This window comes from Nilaparvata lugens, chromosome 12, assembly GCF_014356525.2.
Source record: "Nilaparvata lugens isolate BPH chromosome 12, ASM1435652v1, whole genome shotgun sequence".
NCBI classification, from domain to species: domain Eukaryota; kingdom Metazoa; phylum Arthropoda; class Insecta; order Hemiptera; family Delphacidae; genus Nilaparvata; species Nilaparvata lugens.
In genome coordinates this window covers 23565881-23584862 of record NC_052515.1, presented here as the reverse complement: position 1 = coordinate 23584862, position 18982 = coordinate 23565881, and the positions used below count along the sequence as shown (strand labels likewise).

General features: G+C 33.6%; 1 protein-coding gene across 1 annotated transcript; it reads right to left on the bottom strand.

The window, feature by feature from the left end:
* Positions 1 to 1383: 1383 nt before the first annotated feature.
* Positions 1384 to 18681, bottom strand: LOC111048933 (cytosolic endo-beta-N-acetylglucosaminidase). Its single transcript, XM_039439216.1, has 9 exons — positions 18151 to 18681; positions 14536 to 14684; positions 13467 to 13773; positions 10545 to 10710; positions 8911 to 9126; positions 8127 to 8323; positions 7172 to 7282; positions 3122 to 3262; positions 1384 to 2172 (listed from the first exon to the last, which is right to left on the bottom strand). Exons 1-9 carry the CDS (start codon positions 18486 to 18488, stop codon positions 2061 to 2063), a joined length of 1737 nt encoding a protein of 578 aa, XP_039295150.1. The 5' UTR covers positions 18489 to 18681; the 3' UTR covers positions 1384 to 2060.
* Between the last annotated feature and the right edge of the window lie 301 nt (positions 18682 to 18982).

Here is an 18982-nt window from a genome sequence, read left to right as displayed (position 1 = left end):
AATACTAAATAAGTGAGAATTGATTTGTTGTTCATTGTTTCTCAATGGCATTGAATTTGTAAAACATAAACAGTTCAGTAAGATATACTTAAAACTGTCAGCTTTCCTTATGAATAGCATTACTGCTTCCCATTCAGCCAGTTAAAAGTGAATCTCACGATAGAAACATTCACTTTTTACAAAGATTTGTTCACTTTCAGTCATATTATCATAGTAATATTGAATTATAAGTTGTAGTAGTATATAATAAGATTTCTATTACAGTTGATATGAATGCAAAAGATTATAATGTTCAATTAAAATTATTTATAGAGCATCCTGCATTGTATATTGATGATCATTCATTTGAAGTAAGTGAACTAGATGATGTTTATTTCATTTTACTGTACCTATTTATGAATATTCTTTTTTATCTTTCATACTTTCAATAGAAAACGAATTGATATACCATAATAAATAAAACTACAGATTAGGTGACTTACCACTAGGAACGTGGGGAGAGAAATAAAACATACTAATTTCTGAAATCCCGAATGATAAATTGTTGAACATGAATAATATATGACTTTTTTCTTTAGGGCTACTTTTAATATTAATAAAAATATTAATCTATAATATTTTATGAAAATATAAATATTTTATAATTTATAGGGGTACTCAGATTAATATTTCTATTTATAAATAAATGAATATGTCAATCCTTTTCTACTACAAAATGTGTATTTGAATTTCAAGAGCTCTAGTAGACGCCTTGTTGGGCAAACTACAAGAATACCTGGAAGTTAGAAGAATACTTTGGAAGTTACTTCCAAATCTGCAGGTATTGAGACATATTATTACACTACTTCGATACTCTCCAACTACTGTCTACACACACTTCTACAAAACAAAGTATTTACATATTTACAGCAAACTGTAAATAGTACAAATCTCCCAACTGCAAATGGATTAGTACTCACATAGCTTCAAAATGTTGAAATTCCATTCACTAGATTGTTTATCATGCACCTCCATTTATTCAGCTATATTTTTCTTAGCTGAAGATAAAATCAAATCATTCAAGATTAAAAAATATGGTAAGGTATTATGAGGATTGAACAATAACATGAGAACGCTTATAAAAATATTTAATAAAATCTAAAAATACATAAATTTATCACGTTTATGGAACAATGAGGTTTCAAATTAATATTTATAGCTAGAATATTGTGGAAAATTGAGCAAAATATTATATTATTTCGTGAATATGTTATAACAATAGAATATGAAGAAATAATAACAATCAATATATCTCTCTCCAACAAAACAATTTCAGATAACTTGAAAAATATTTTAAACTTGAGTACAGTACTACATAAATCAATCACAAAAGTAGACTCATAATTTTTTTTTATTTATGACAATAATTATTGAACGATCCAAGCGAGTTCTCAGTTAGTATTTAAGGAGTTTGGTGATTGTATGTTCGACAATAACTATCGCTTTGGACACCAATCAACCTCAATTTTATCACCTATTTTTGAAAAATGTATGATTGGCATTTAAAATAATAATTGTAGCCTTATATTATTATTACTCCTACAATTACTTCCGTAGACGGACAAGACATCCAATTGAGAAGTCTATTCATATGAGGGTGCAGTAATGTACTTTGTTCCTCGAATTCATTGAATAATAGAAGTAATTCGAGTTTGAATTGTTCGCTCCGATAGGAACAAATAATAAATTAAAATTGACCATATTCTGAGGTCTGCATAATTTGTTTAATATAATTATATATCTTCAGTAAATCTTTGAGTATTCAACAATTTTCCACAAGAGACCATATAGCCAATTTATAAATTATAATAGCTGAAACTATTTATAATATAGATTGCATTATTTTGGAATAATGAAAGAAAATTTTAGAATATTTTGGAATAAGATAGATAAAACGGTTGGGAAGCACTGACCATAGCCTTATTTATCAAGTAGCAAATCCAAAAATAGGTAGAAGTAACAGGTGCTTCTATTACATCAATGTACTCTATTTTCCTAGTCTAGTGACTAAGTACTTTAAATTATCTTTTCTGTAGCGATAATTCTCCAAGGAGAACTGTAGATTTCTCAACACCAAGATTCACAAAATCTATTTCGATGATGGTCCTGCCGATCAAATCGTACACGAATGCGCTGCAAATAAAGAAACTGATTTATTTTCTGTTTGGTTTTTATAAATTGTAATTTACAATGAACAAGTTTTCAGAGTCAGACATGGAAAAATGTACAGTGAGGTCCATGTTATAATGACAGTATTTGATTATTAATCGTACACAAATGTGCTGCAAATAAACATACAAATTATTTATTTTCTGTTTAGTTTTTATAACTTGTAACTTACAATGAACACGTTTTTAGACTTGGATAAAATGTTACCTACAGTGAGGTCCTTGTTATAATGACAGTATTTGATTATTGGTGTTGATATCCTTGTCTATCATTCGACAAAGCAGATAACGCTACCCTTTTCTAGCTCCGCAACGTTGCCAGATCGTTTTTAACAATGTATAGCCTATAATAGGCAGCGTTCCTACCGACTCATGTACGATTTTCTATGTTGGGTGGAACAGGTCTTACGACAGACAGGAGGGGTTTGCCGCATTCAAGTCCGTTATCTATTTCGATGTCATACATCAGTCGTCTGACAGTATGATCCGACAGTGGGATCGGACAGGAGTGTTCCCGGCTCAATATGAAACTCTTCTAATACATCTGTTGCATAAACTACCATTAAAACTTCAACTTGGTTTTGAAAAAAACAAAGTTGAGAAAAGTTGAACAACTTTTCGAGAAAAGTTGAGCATGGTGCTTTCGAGTAATTCACAAAAACTTAGTTATTGGAACTTGACTTCGACGAGGGTCATCCAATAAGTAACGAGACAAATTACTTATTTTCAAAAACGGCTAAATTGATCCATATGAAACTAAACTTTCAGGACATGAAGTCAGCCTCCTTGCGATGATATCTGATCAGTTTTACCACCGTATTTCGTAAACATTATTGCAAATTGACTTAGTTAACAATGGCGAGTCCGCTTGAGAATTGCAACTAATATCTATTAAATTAATTGAAAATACTCACTCAGTTGACCAACCATTCTGATGAACTTGCTTGGAAACCCGTTTCAGGATATCAATGTGTGAATTTCTTTCGATTTTCCTTACTCTAGAATTGGTATCTGACAATTCATCAAGACAATCCACTGAGGTCAAGAACACTTTTCTAAAATGTAAAAAAAAAAACAAATACAGATTACTTGACACTAATGTTGGCCTACTGCATTAATGCACTCATTGCATTAATTATTATCATTGATGAATTAATAAATAGATAACCGTTTTGGGCTTGAGCCTGTGGCTGTGGTACATTTCTACAAGTTGTGTGATTCTGAATGATTAATCAAATGAATAATTCATTGAACTAAATTGTAAAATTGAATAATCATATATGGCTTGAAGAATGTAAGTTCTCAAGTTTTTTATGCATATATGCTTTAGAAACAGAATTGAACCATAAAAACACTTCACTTATATGGACTACTTTATTCAAATTAATAAAAACAATATAAAAACTTGTAGTACCCTTTGATTAAAACATTTAAAAAACCAATATATTGTTTTTATTAGTTAGAATTGAACCAATATTTCATTGATCATGTAGATGATTTTTATTAAAACCCATTTATGCCCACTGATCCCAAATGGGAACAAGTCATTATTATTGTTGTGGTTCCAATAATACTAATAGGGAGGGAAATTTTATGAATCAGATATGTTGTGTTGGCATTACTGCAGACACCCACCATTTTTCAGCATTATTGCATCAGTTTGTGATGAGTACAAGCACGTCGAAGTTCATTACTTTTGTCGCGTCATAGCATCAAATGAAAAGTAAGTTATATTTTTTTCTATTCATGTAAAAATTGATAATTTTCATTCTCAATTATACTCAATGTATGTCTCTACCAATAACAGGAGCCAGATCTATAAATTTACATCATATTTTTCTATCACAGACATTTGAAATTTGATGTTCCCAAATGGGAACAGTGGGCATGAATGGGATGGTGTTCTGAAAAAAATATTTTTTTTGTTACAGTCTCTCATTATTCGAAATTGAAGAAATTTTGGCACAAGATGATTTCCTGGATGCACACATCACACTCATTCCTCCCGAGGATATTCTCTCAGAAGGTGACAGTGGTGAAGAAGATGAAGTAGATATTGACCGCTTGTCAAAGAAGCAACTTCTATCCCACGCTGAAGCTTCAATGAGGAGAGTCACAGAAGAAGGTATTAGAACTGAAATCATCTCTTCTGAACCACAACCTGCTCTAGAAGACTTAGTCTCTCCAAAATTACAGACTAATCTGTCTCAAAACTTAGTGGCTGGACCTTCTCGAGATTCTCAAGCTAGACCTTCTCGAAATTCCCAGGCTGAACCTTCTCGAAATCCCCAGGCTGGACTTTCTCGAAATTCCCAGGCTGGACCTTCTCAAAATCCCCAGGCTAGACCTTCTCGAAATCCTCAGGCTGGACCTTCTACAACTAGCAGGGATTCATCACAGTCAACAGGTGGAACAGCTGGTACTTCAGTGAAGATGAAAAAAACCTATCATTGGGTTGAGAAGGATATCAAAGCTCTTCAAGAGAAAGAATATGAATTGCCAAGCTCGTTACAAGAGTCAGATGGTGAACCGGTTGAATTATTTGAACTCTTTTATGATGATGAAGTTGTAAATCATATCTGTGACTTTACTAATCTGTACGCTCTTCAAAACGGTGAGGTAAATTTGAATTTTGGTCCTGAAGAGTGTAGAGTTTTCATTGCAATTTTATTAGTAAGTGGTTATTGTCAGGTATCAAGGAGGCGTATGTATTGGGAACAAAGTCCTGATGCCCATAACAATGCCATTAGTGAGGCCATGTCACGGAACAGATTTTCCCAAATAATGCGTTATCTCCATGTATGTGATAACAACAAATTGGATAAGAGTGATCGTTTTTCTAAAATTTCACCCTTGTGGAAAATGTTGAATGAGAGGTGGCTTCAATATTTCATTGGTGAAACAAATTTATCTGTTGATGAATCAATGATTCCGTATTTTGGGAGGCATGGAGCTAAACAGCACATGCATGGTAAACCAATACGGTTTGGTTATAAGTGCTGGAGTCTCTGCACTCGGTTGGGCTATTTGATACAAGGTAATCTTTACCAGGGTGCTAAAACTGGGAATACAATCCCAGAGCTTGGGGTTGGAGGATCTGTTGTTATGGATTTGATTGATAAACTACCGGCAAAAAGCTACAATTTGTTCTTCGATAATTTTTTCAGTACTATAAAACTTGTGGAGGCTCTGAAAAATAAAGGGGTGTAGAGCACTGGAACAATCAGGTCCAATAGGGTAGAGAGGGCTCCAATAATTGATGCAAAAATATTACGCAAAAAAAGTAGGGGATCAATGCATCAGTTGACGGATGAAAGCTCTGGTATTACATTGGTCCAATACCATGACAATAATATTGTAAATTTCATTTCTTCCCAAGCAGGTATTGAGCCAAAGGGGAAAGTAAAACGCTACAGTCAGGCATTGAAAAAGTTCATTCACATTGATCAACCTGCTTGTTGTGACCTGTACAATACGTACATGGGCGGGGTTGATAGGTTAGATGAAAACATTTCAAAATGAGGATAAACATCAGAAGCATAAATGGTACTGGCAGCTTTTTAGTTTCCCACTCAATGCCTCCATGAACAATGCTTGGCAATTGCATAGGTGGGTTAGAAAGAACAAACCTGAACAACTTGACCTCCTTGCTTTCACACGACAGATATGTATGTCATATCTACAGAAATATTCAAAAAGATTGGCTCTGGGTAGGCCTTCACGCGTAGTGCAAGCTTTAGGAGCAGTAGATAAGAGGGTGACGGATCATGTACGATATGATGGTCTGAATCGTCACATTGTTCCAAATGAGAGACAGTCAAGATGTGCACAATGCAAGAAGAATGCCCGCGTGAAATGTAATAAATGTAATGTAGCACTTCATAATCATTGCTCTATGATTTTCCATTCAAAATGAAGAGATAGCCTGTACTGATGAGCCTATGCATTTATTATCATTTTCTATTTTCATCATAATGCTATATTGTTTGCTATAATTATTTTGATTATTATCTATTATTATCTATCATTATCTATTATTATCTCTTGATTGTTTATTGAAGATTATTATTATTCAAATTGATGATTTATAATGAATATAATCAATATTATATCCATTTTTTGTAATTCAAATTTCTCACACACTGTTATAATCAATAAATATTCCAATAAACAATCATAATGTGAGTATAGAAGTGCTTTTTAACCTACTCTCCAATCATATTTGGAATGTGTGTACTCTATAACTTCACCACCCCTTTCGTGCCCACTGTTCCCAAATGGGAACATCGATTTTCCAGGTCCCTGAGAACTCTTTGTGATAAAAATTAATGAAATGGCATTTATTAGGCATAAACCAAGTTATATTCATGGAAAATACATGATTTTGAAAGAAAAAAATAATTTGGGCACAAATGGGGTGGTGAAGTTATAGAGTACACACATTCCAAATATGATTGGAGAGTAGGTTAAAAAGCACTTGTATACTCACATTATGATTGTTTATTGGAATATTTATTGATTATAACAGTGTGTGAGAAATTTGAATTACAAAAAATGGATATAATATTGATTACAGTATAATCATCAATTTGAATAATAATAATCTTCAATAAACAATAAAGGAATGAATCATGATATTTGAATTATTTAATTGCCAGTGAAGTCAAATAATTAATTGAACGAAATTTTTCAATATTTTTCCAACCGGAAAAGCTGAAAATACGAAAAACTCCCACATAAATCTTCTTGTTAATATTATTGTCAATTATTGTAGTTTCAACGATGATGTGACAGTGACAGTTGATCTAGGTTGTACTGGACTTGATAGCAATAGCAATTCCTAATCTTCTGATAAGTAGTCATGGAATACATCTTTTATTATTAAATTATTAAAGAATCATGAAATAGATAAATGAATAAATGAAAATACAAGTATCGACTACTGAACTACTACAGATTCTTACCTGATACGTTTCTCATCCTGCACAAATAGCACCAATGCTATGGGAGTAGTTGACTTATAAGTTAATTCTATGAAAATCTGTCCAGGACAAGAAAAACCACACGTGAATAATCTGAAAAATTTTGAGTAGCTATTAAATAGAAAATGTATAAATTGCAATTTGAACAAATTGAAAATGTATTAATTGCAATTTGAACAAATTTCAGATTCATAATAATTAACTTGAATGAAAATGCTTCATTTTCAGGATGTTCTCAAATTGAGCGACAGAAAATCTCTGGATTGCATCTTTACATATTATTATTCTATTATTGTTAGTTATTGATGTACGTGAAGTTAAAAATATTGTGACAATATTATTTTCTCCACTTACATTAATAAGTATAATAAATAATTAAAAATAATCATATTTAACTCTACAATCCAGGGATTTTCTCGTAGCTTTGAAGACTATAGATTGTATTAGTACACTATCAAGTTCATAGACGAGGAGATCGGTTTTATACTCGGTACAAAATTACTTTTGACTTGGGATGGACATGCGCAGCAGAGAAGGCATACAGTGGTAGGGATACAACGGCGGCGATGTTACCGTTCTGTACCAGCAAGCGTTCTCCAATTTCTAGTGAGTATCCAAGCCCTCATGCTAAACTTACAAAGTTTCCTCTCTGAAAGCATTGAGTCAACTCAATCTAATCGACAAATTGGCAACTGCGCTTCTACCTATGATTCTATCCATCACTGTAATTGGCTGATCTCCCTCCATTTCTCAGCGCCGCATATTTCTCCAAGTCAAAAGTAATATCATACGGAGTAGCCTTTAGTAATTGGATAGCCTTTGAGACATAGCCTTATGTAATACTGTATCGTCAGGCTGAATAAATTGATTGATTGAGTGTTTGATTGAAATATTTACTAAGGAGAATGAAAAGAGGAGTGCGAAAATTATTGTTTACCTGATCATGCTTTTGTTTATTTCGAGTTTGTTATTGTGGTTTACTATTTCGATGCAAGTACCACCTTGAAAAGACTCGCTGGTAGCAATGTCGAGGCAACTAGTAGTGTCTGTTTCACCATCCTCTCTACCAGGACAATAGCAAGTGGAGAGTTGGTATTGCTGATTTGTTAAGCAACCCCATTTATCTCCAACAATCTACACAAAAAAATAATGATAATTTCCCCTGACACATCAAACAGTCAACAACACCAAAAGATTTCAAGGACTTCAGATACTATTTTTGGTGAGATATGGTGATATTTATCCATAATAATACATTAGAATATAGAACATAGGTGTTTAAACATGTTTGTAATCTAATCAAATCAAATATATTTCCATTCAAAATACAGTTCACAAACATAAATATAAATTAAATTCTTATGGAAAAATTAGCATCCGCTAAGAAAGAATCTGAGCGCAGATGCGAGTTGTGCTATTTCATAAAACTAAAATACAATATTATTAAAAATTTAGTTGGAAATTTGAAAACTAAAACAAAAGTAGAAGAAGCAAAAAGAAACAGTATTACATTGACAATCCTCTCAAAAAATTCACTTAGCCTAACATTCAATCAGGAAGTTAAAACTGTATAGGAAACAAAAAATAAACATTACATTAACATCCTCCAATTGTAAGATTTTAATAGAATCGTGATATTTTCACACAATATTTTAGTGTTTTATTATTGATTTCAAGGACTTGTTTGATTAAAAATAAATTTTTAAAATCAATATACATACGTTTCCCATTTGCCATTTGTTTTTCCCTCGGCCTATGCAGAATGACGTTTTGAAGGGTAGTGTGACAGGTCCATGGATGAAGAGATAGGGCCAGATATGGCTCCAGAATAGCGTCTCTCTCCGTAGGAAAAGCTCAACATTTGAACATTTTTCAAAAGTCCAACCAGGAGCGAATATTGCCGTCGATAAACCGTGCTTGTGAATGAGTTTCATCGCCTGGAAATTAAAAAATATATATAGTTTTTCACAAACGTACATTCACTTATTTAAAAACTCTTCAGATTGGCTTATTTGATAATCAAATATTTCAATTTGTATACAAAAATTCTATATTAATTTCTTCCATCAAAACTTGAGCTGTTGGTAAATAATCGAATTTATTTTAAGTACTTCATTTTGTATTTTACTGGTATGAACACATTTGGAGGAACAATCACTTCCTTTTATTGATCAGTATTTATTATTTGATTTTAGTAGATAGTCTATAGTGGGATTCAGGTTATAAAGACAGAATCTAATTAACATTGGTTTGTTATCCTTGTTTGTCATTAGGCAAAGCAGATAGCTCTACCCTTTACCAACTCCGAAATTGTTTGTAGAATATGTAGAAATATGATAAACTATACAAATATTCCATCTCGATTATGAAAATGTAGTGTTGAATCATGGAAAAACTTTTTTCTTAACAAATAAAATATATTTGAAAGAATAGACCATTTTTAACAATGTCAATCAATAATATTGATTGACATTGATCAGATTTACCGTGATAGCTTGAATCACATCTATCCACTATACAGGGTGTCCCACGAAAGGTGTAACAACCGAAGACCATAGATTCTACATAGAATTTGCAACAAAAAATGTTCAGTGAAATTTTATTATATCGACCTTTGTTTTCGAGATATATCGATTCCTCGATATTTTTGAAAAACGTCAATTACTAGAAAACCATCAATCAAAAACTAATTCTAAGGATATGTTTAGAAAGAGGAATAAATTTCCAATAGATTTATATAATTTGTTCCTTTTTTGGCATTTTTGAACTATCTATGAGCGCTCAAGGTTAAATAAAGTGTATTCGTCGATTTCAAAGCCAAATTCCTAACTGTTTGAACGCTCATAAAAAGTTCAAAAACGCCAAACAAAGTACGCCAACTAATTATATGAATCTTATAGGAAATTTCTTCCTCTTTCAAACCATTTCCTTACAATTAAAATTTGACTGATAGTTTTCTAGTTATTGACGTTTTTCAAAAATATCGAAAAGTTGATATATCTCGAAAACTGAGGTCGAAATAAGAAAATTTCACTGACATTTTTTTGTTGCAAATCTCATGTCAAATCTATGGTCTTCGGCTGTTACACCTTTCGTGGGACACCCTGTATAAGGCGCTAGAATTATTTTCTTAACAAATAAAATATATTTTAGAGAATTGATCATTTTTAACAATATCAATAATTAATATCATATTAGATTTACCATGATAACTTGAATAATAGCTATCTGATATAAAAGGCGGTGAAAGAGGAAAAGTGGCATTCCTATAATTTCCACTAACGTTATAGCTCTAGATGTTATTGTATCATTATTTTAGAGACTGGCGAATTTTGGATTGAGTGTAGACACTTACTTGAGAAGAATTGAAGCCTCCTCCCCCAATACAGCCACGCCCAAACACATCCACTCCCACATAAACGTCATGCCTCCTCACATCAGCCAGCGACACTGAGTCCATTAGATCTTGTTCACTCCAGCAATAATTCAGGAATATACCGTCACACAAGTCGAAAAACACACTGCAACACAGCATTGTAGTTATTGAATGAAAAAGAGTGATGATTGTAATGCTTATTATGTGGGTCAGACTGGTAGAAGTTTCAAAAGTAGAATTAAAGAACACATCAGAGATTGGAATAAACAAAATGGGGAATCTAACTTTGCAGAACATTTGATAACAAATAATCACAAGTTCACAGTTAAGGAGAATGTTGAGTTTCTGCATGTTAATAACAAAGGCAGATCTTTGAATATTCTAGAGGCTTTAGAAATAACAAGAGTAATTAAGGAAAATTCCCAGTATAGTTTAAATGACCAGATTCATTTCAACCAGTACAACACTACGAATTTAGTTTTATCATAAAATTGTAAGCATACATTAGTCAATAGTTTTTCCATTTACATATTTGTTTTATTATCTTTCACACTTGTTTTCTTGGTTCTTATTTTGTACTAAAAGTAAATTTTATTATCATGGCGATTCTGTTGCTTAAGACGCCATTTTGTCACACCGTTGAGGGGGAGGAGACTGTCTAGCTAGGCCAATGGCAGGCGTTCATGCCCTTGACCAATAGCAGTACTCGCCTACTAGTATAAATTCTGCTGCTCTTGTATTTAGTTTTAGTTTATCAGAGATTGACAATGGTGTAATAACCGAAACCGGACTTTCTAATTATCAATAAATCAGTGGTTTTTTGACAATTTCTTAGTCTTTTTCATTCAATATGAATAATTACCACAATATCAACTTCTCAACTACACAAAAAGCATTGTAGTTATAATTTATTCACACAACAACATTTCAAAAATCTATAATCATCTAATATTGTACAATCTATTATAACTTTTGAAATGGCTCATTTTAATTTATACAACATTCCAAATCTAGGTTATGTTCACATTTAGAGTTCTTTATTTAAGAATGTTACAATATATACTGGCTTATACACACACACTAAATTACATTGAATGACAGTATAATTATTCAAAGAATTTTACAAAGTATGAAAAATTAATTGAGAGAAAAATTGTAAGGCGTATCATGGGACCAGTCAGAACAGAATATGGGTGGCGCATTAGAAATAAAGAAGAGATTGCCAATTTCATGGGACCAGAAGATATTGTACGAGTTATAAAGGGCTCAACGGTTGAGATGGTTGGGGCATGTCCAGAGAATGGAGCACTGCAGGCTACCGCATAATTTGTTAAAAAGTAAAATGATTGGTACGCGTAGAAGAGGAAGGCCCAGTAGGAGATGGCTGGAGGATGTGAGGGTCGATTTGCGTGTTTTGGGCGTCAGAGGATGGGAGAATGTGACGGAGAGGAGAGACGATTGGAGGCGAATTGTGCAGGAGGCCAAGGTCCACATCGGACTGTAGCGCCAATGAAAGTAAGTATGAAAAATTAATTAATAAGAATAAATATTGAATACAATTTGAATGACGATAGTATAATATTGTGATGTAACTACATGAATCGGCAGTATTTCAATGAATAATTGTCGATTCTCTGAATTACATTTACTAAGTATATATTTACAGTCTAAATCAAAACAAAAGCAAATTTAAAATTTAAAAATGATCACCATTATTATGAGAAGAGACTACAGGCTCAATCCAAAACGGTTCTTTTGAATTTAAATTAAAAGACATATCCAAGAAAATATGTTAGGCTTATAGCACTGAGGCAGGAACAAAGTTCATTCTTTTTCTGTGATTATAGCTTCACTCACAACAATTTAATTCAAAAATTGGTTATGACCATTAATTTGCATTGTTGAGAATTATGAAATTATTAAAAATAATAATAATTTTTGGATAGTAGTTCTCATCGAATTTCCTTCTAGTGGTCAATATTTACAGTAGCAGAAGTCTTTGGGGTTGTTTACAGCATTTGGAGTTTAGTTTAAAAATAATTAATTATTTAATTATGATGTAATGAAATATCATGAGGTTTTGGTTTGTTAGACGAGTGACTTGAGAAGAAAGCTGACCTTTGAGCTGCATGGGATATTTTTTATTTATTTTTATTCAATGCTATACAAAACACAATTTACGAAAATGATTGGGGAAGAACCAACAGACTCAGCCCAAAACTGTCCCTTTACAAAATTTTGATTCATACACAAGTCCAAAAAATAGGTTAAGTAAAGAAATATAATTTACTAGCCGTCAGGCTCGCTTCACTCGCCATGTCCGTCTAGCCTGGGGGCTTCGCCCCCTGGACCCCCGACTGGATCGTCCAAAAATGAGATCAGCGGGCTCGCTTCGCTCGCCTGCATGTAGACCTCAGCGGAACCTCTGTACCGAATTCTGGACCCCCGATTGGACTGTCCAAAAATGAGATCAGCTCGCTCGCCTGCATGTAGACCTCAGTGGAGCCTCTGTACCGAATTTGAACGTATTATGTCGATTTGATCTCGAAAAACACCCCAGGAATAGCTCTGATTGAAGTAGCAGTACCCAATCAATTTTTCCGCGATAAATCAGGACCTCCTAAATAGGTATTTAGGAAGTACAGAATAAATTGGTATTTAGGAGGTCCTGGATAAATGCATTTCAATCTTGAACTTGGTGCCAACCTAACAAAGTCAACAAAAGTGAAAAAATCAACTCAAGTGAGTGAGTGAGTGAGTCAGTCAGTCAGTCAGTGAGTGAATAATGTCATTTCGCTTTTTTATTTTATATATATATATTATATATAGATTATCTCAACTACAAGTCTTGACTCTGTTCTAACACTGACGACTATTATAAATAACTGTTGTGATACTGACCTATTCAATGAGCACAGTTTGTTCTGCCATCGAAGATTTCCAGAAGGTGCAATTACTGAATCATACCATATTACTTCATGGTCAGGTGAAATGCTGTGCAGTTTCTCAGTTAACAGTTTCACAAACTCTATAAGTCGGGGAACATGTTGCGTCGGTATGTCATTTTCAATGTTTAGTAGATATCCATCAAATTTGAAAAACCGACAGATTTCGGCCAAATTCTCAATTACGGCGGTAAAATTTTCTTCGCTCTTCAAAATTTCATCCCAAGCTTCTTTATCGGGATCGTATTCTGTTATAAATGTCCCTGTAAATGAGAAAAACACAGATTATTAACCCTTGAAATCAATAAATAATTACAGTATCAAGATTGATTACTGGATGGTTGAAATGTATGGAAGGTCCTTGGGTTTAGAGGGGTACTTAAATAAGTAGTGAAATAATTTCAAATATTTTAAGTTATCAGATTTACAAAATAAGGCCTTTTATAAAAAAAACATAACAGCTGATTTTAAAAAATATCTCCATGGATATTAAAGGTAAAAACTTCTTCATTGGGTCCTCGTCAAATTCTTCGTATTATCTATCAATGCTAGATTTCGTGATCCATAGCCGGAGACAGAACCATCAAGTCAGTAATAGCATAGATGAACAATAGCGTAAGTAGATATCCCATGGTATAGGGCGTTCATGTCGCAACTTTTACTGTTATCTCAAGCTGATTACTGTTGATTATTGTCGAATTTTACTATTTTGTTGGGGTGAGAGTGTATAAACGGAACAGTATGAGAAATTACCAGCGTCACACAGCTTCACGGGAAAGAACTACGTGGACTATCGGCTTGAAAAAGTTGCGACATAAACGCCCTATACTATGGGATATCTACTCATGCTATTGTTTATCTATGGTAATAGCCTTCAAATCATTTGCCGGAGGATCGGAACCTATCTAAAACTAATTTAGTATCATTCAAATCTCACAATTATATAATTCACAAATCTTATCATGGATATAAAGTATATTCAGAAGAATTATTATTAAAATTGATAAACTATGTTTGAAACATACCCAACACCTTACAACCATGTCTATGAGCAGTGTTCAGCCATGGGAGGGTTGGGATAGTGACAATATTGTGACTGAAGTAAATAAATATGTCAATGGCCGACCAATGAAAAAACGAATAAATGTCATCTGTCTCAACACCGTAGGGAAATCTGCAAAAATTAGAGAAGCAGGTTAGAATTCTAGTTCAAATTCCAAGTTCTTTATTCGTGTATTCATTTGATAGAGCAAAAAATACAATAGTTAGAAACTAAAAAACAGGCTATTGCCCAAAACTTCTTCTATTTCTTAATTTTGTCTCAAATCGTCAAAATAATATGTATGTTTTGTCCATTTCAATTTCCACACTTAAATCTTAGAACTACAAATAAAAATAAAACAAACAATGAGTTTGTTACATGAGTTGAAAAATTGGTTTTGACTGTGTATCTCACGGTTCGTACTAAAGGAGCTCTCAAGAAACGCTTTCAAGGCAGACCATGGGGCACGGTGGCTGATTACAGCCAGATTACGGTGGGGGCACTCTGGACGACTTGGTGATGAGCTGCTTCTGCAGAGAAAGGCTGTTAGAGTGCTGGCGGCCAGTGACTACATGGCTCATTTCAGACCACTCTTCAACAAGTTAAAAATGCTTACTGTTGTAAATCAGTACATTCTTGAATGTGTGGTTCGCATCAGAGACAGAGCTAGGAGTGCTGATACTCGTGGTGAGATACATGGCTATGGAACCCGTCAGACTCTTATCAACATGCCAAGATGCCGTTCAGCAAGGACTCAGAGGAGTTATCCTTTCATTGCTTTCAAAATGTTCAATAAACAGACAGAGTGAGTCAATGATAGACAATTCCGAGCAGTTTTCTTGGTAGAGCATCCATTTTATAGCCTGAGTGAATTTCTTCAATAATCAATCATCAATAATCTTTATTCTTGTCATCGAACATTGCAAATGTTATAAACAAACGTCATGTGAAGATAATACATAGCTTTGCATATACTAACAATATACCGTACCGCTAACACATATATACATAACGTGTACATCAAACATGTACACATATGTATACATATACAAATATGATATAAAACAGTCAGATGCTCACGTTATGACTTAGGTACTCGTCAATTGTATAAGAAGCCTGTTTTTTTTTGAGCCATTGTGCTACTGTGGATATGAACTTTTTTGTGGTAAATTTTTTATTGTTGTCGGTAATTTATTGAATAATAAGTATTGTTTATAATTATAGCTTTTGAATGTTTTTTAGTCTGATGTATGGGGTAATTAGGTTATTTCTATTTCTAGTTCTATGTTCATGCTGATGGCTATGTCTTGTTAATAGAGTTAGGTTTTTTAACATGGACCAGGTTACAATAAATGTACATTGAAAGGACAGTTGGAATCATTCCAAGCATGATTCTTGATAGTGAGATGACATTTTAAAACTTTCTTGTGACATGTTTTATAAACCCTTGACAGTCTATCCAGCAGCGCAGGTCAATGACGTTACCTAATGGACCATAAGCAGATTCTGTCATTGATTGCAATCGTGGTAGTAAGATGGAAACAACTTCAAGAGTGCCTCATGGTGTACCACATGGATCAGTGATTGGGCCTTTGCTCTTTCTTATCATAATGAATTATTTGAGAGTACAGAACTCAAGCCTGCTGTTTGCAAGCGATACCACTACTGTTGGTAAAGGTAGTGGACCTACAGAAACAAAGGCAAGAGCGGAGCAAGCAATATCGAAAGCAAGAGGCTGGTTTGTGATGAACAAGCCACTTCTCAATAATTGCAGTTTTGTAAATTGATTTTTTTCTTGGAAATAAGTGTTTTTTGTCTGTCTGTCTCTCAGTGAAGGGGGACCTCGAGAATTGATGTGCACTCTTGGCAGCACAAATCTTAATCCAAAATCAGTTACCCTCCATGGATTTGGCATTGGCAAGTTGACAGGGAGCAACACATTTTTCGACTGTATAAGAAGTTGCCAAAACTGATATATATTTACAGGAAACTACTGAGGCTTCTGAGAATTGAGCATTTGTTGATCATTCAGTTGAATTAATTTGTCGAATCATGTAGTTTTTGCTACTCGTTTTGTGTACGGTATAGTGCAGGGCCACATGCCAGGGACGTATCTGAAAAGGGTATTGTACTGCGTCTTAATAAATAAAGTGCCGGCTGCACAGAAGCCGGTTGAATTTTATTCGTGTTAAATTTTTTTGAGTTCTCTGCTGTATGTAAGGAGCAATATATCAACGCTGCAGCGGAGAGAGCAAGTGCACTTCTACTACGCTCAAACAGGACAATTTGAAGAAAGAAGGACAGGAGAAAAAATGTGAATGTGGCATGATGTTGTCAAGAGTAAGGTGCAATGCAGCCTATTGAAAATGTTCAAGCCTTTGCCGGAACTAGTGAAAGAGAGTTTGACAGATCTATCTACAATAAATGAATAAACCTCGGCTATCTCAATGAGAGTAAGGTACACATAATGTTTAATATTGAGATGATATGATTATTCTAATAGAGTTTGGTCTGTTGACCATTTTGATGAACAGTTTATATATGGCTCCCTGCTACAAATTATTTTAAAATGATGCGATCAACACAAGAATTGCTTTGTTAATCTTCCGGCAGTCGCGCTGTTGTAAAAAACACAACAGTGTCAGTTTTTTGCTGCACAAAACCATTGAATGGGTTGGTGTCAGTGGATGAGTCACCTATGCATTCCAAAACTTTCCCCCCATCACTCCACTAAGTTGCAGTATCAACCGAGCAATCGTTCAGTCTTTAGTTGCCATTTAGTCGCGACAGTGCATGAGTCGCACTGTGCATAAGATAGGGAAAGACTGTAGGCCTATACGGAGACTGTAAACGAACCAATAAGACAGATTGATGGCTTTGCTTGATGTACCTTATTGGGCTATGAAATGGTAATCATCCAAATGTTCATAGGCGTAAAATAATCCAAGAAGATGGAAAAAGTAATTATACAGTTAATTAATATGTTTTGACAGTAAACAAAGTTTACTTGGAAAATTGGATGTTGTACAAAATACAACACGCGACTGCTCGTGTGATTGAGTAGGGCGCGACTACCGGAAGATTAACAATATACACATTATTCACTCAACACACTCACTTTATCAGTATGATTGTTATCATTCATATTGATACGAAAATAATATTTTGGGTGAAAATAATATTTAATTAAGATTTTTTGTTTGTTTTTACGAAAGTTTTATTATCAATCTATCCACATTTAAAATTGATTGTTTGTTTTATTCTAATTTATATATTTAGATTGTGATTTGGTGTAGGAATTAAAATGGACATAACGTATGTATACTATTTGGACAATTTGAAACAAAATTATGAAATTGAAGAAGTTTTGGGCAATAGCCTGTTTTTTTCTTTTCCGATCGTTGTATTGTTTTTGCTAACCTAAAAAATAATAAATCATTTTCATATAAATGATCAACATTGTTTGTTTGAAATAAAGATGTAGGCCTAGGCCTAATCAATACTTTTTTGGCTAATTTGTTTTACTAAAAACGTGCAGAAATAATGTGCAAACCAATAAAGAATCAAATACGATAGAAATCTTGAGCATTTTTCTGACCTGTCTTCCAAATATCCACCTTTGTAGTCATGACACAGTATTGTTTTAGGCGTAGAATTACCAACCAATCTTGTTAACTGCAATTCATCTTTGTTATCGTGGCAATTGAAACCAAATCCTGCAACTTTGTGATTCGTTGTAGCAGCCCTGGGAATAACGAAGTCTTGCCACAAACATTGTTGATTATTTGCTTTCCATAAAATAAGTTCTTCGATAGAATAAATAGGATTGCATGTACCTGTCACCCGTAATTTATCAATCTCACTAGTACTAGGAGATTGTTTGTTTGTAACTTTAACCTTGCAGGAATTGTGAATTTCAACAATATCCGAATTCATTATCAAAAATAGATCATTTACAATATCTGAATCTTATATTATAATTAAAACCATAATATCAAACATTATAGTTATGTTACAATACAACGTTCAAAATTACTTTTTAGGTTAGTTCATGCTTAACGTTATCAAAACAAGAACAAGTGGGTGAATGCAAGGACTTGACACTGTAGAGCCACAGAATAAGTAGTAGAGCCACAGTATACATACAGTACGGAAACTTGGCTAGTACCCTGACGCTAAAATCCGCCATCTTGTTAGAAAGCGCCGCATTGTAATAGTATTGATGGTAGGTTCGGATCACTTCAATGATCCGGATCAATTGATCTTGTTTTGCTACGAGTCAATCAGAAGACCAGGATTAGAACTTCCCAAGGTCACGTGACGTGTTTAGTAATGGCGTCATGTAAAAAGCATTGGTTAGATGGGCGATTGATTACAAGTTTCCATTCTGTATATTCTGTGGTAGAGCGACCTTTGTTGCTTAATACAAA

Excerpts from the sequence above, each read along its gene's own strand:
- LOC111048933 (XM_039439216.1), bottom strand. The coding sequence starts at position 18,488 with ATGAATTCGGATATTGTTGAAATTCACAATTCCTGCAAGGTTAAAGTT. Across the intron at positions 7,283-8,126 it reads ATAAACAAAAGCATGATCAG|ATTATTCACGTGTGGTTTTT; the intron begins GTAAACAATAAT and ends AAAATTTTTCAG. Across the intron at positions 2,173-3,121 it reads CAGAATGGTTGGTCAACTGA|CGCATTCGTGTACGATTTGA; the intron begins GTGAGTATTTTC and ends CTTTATTTGCAG.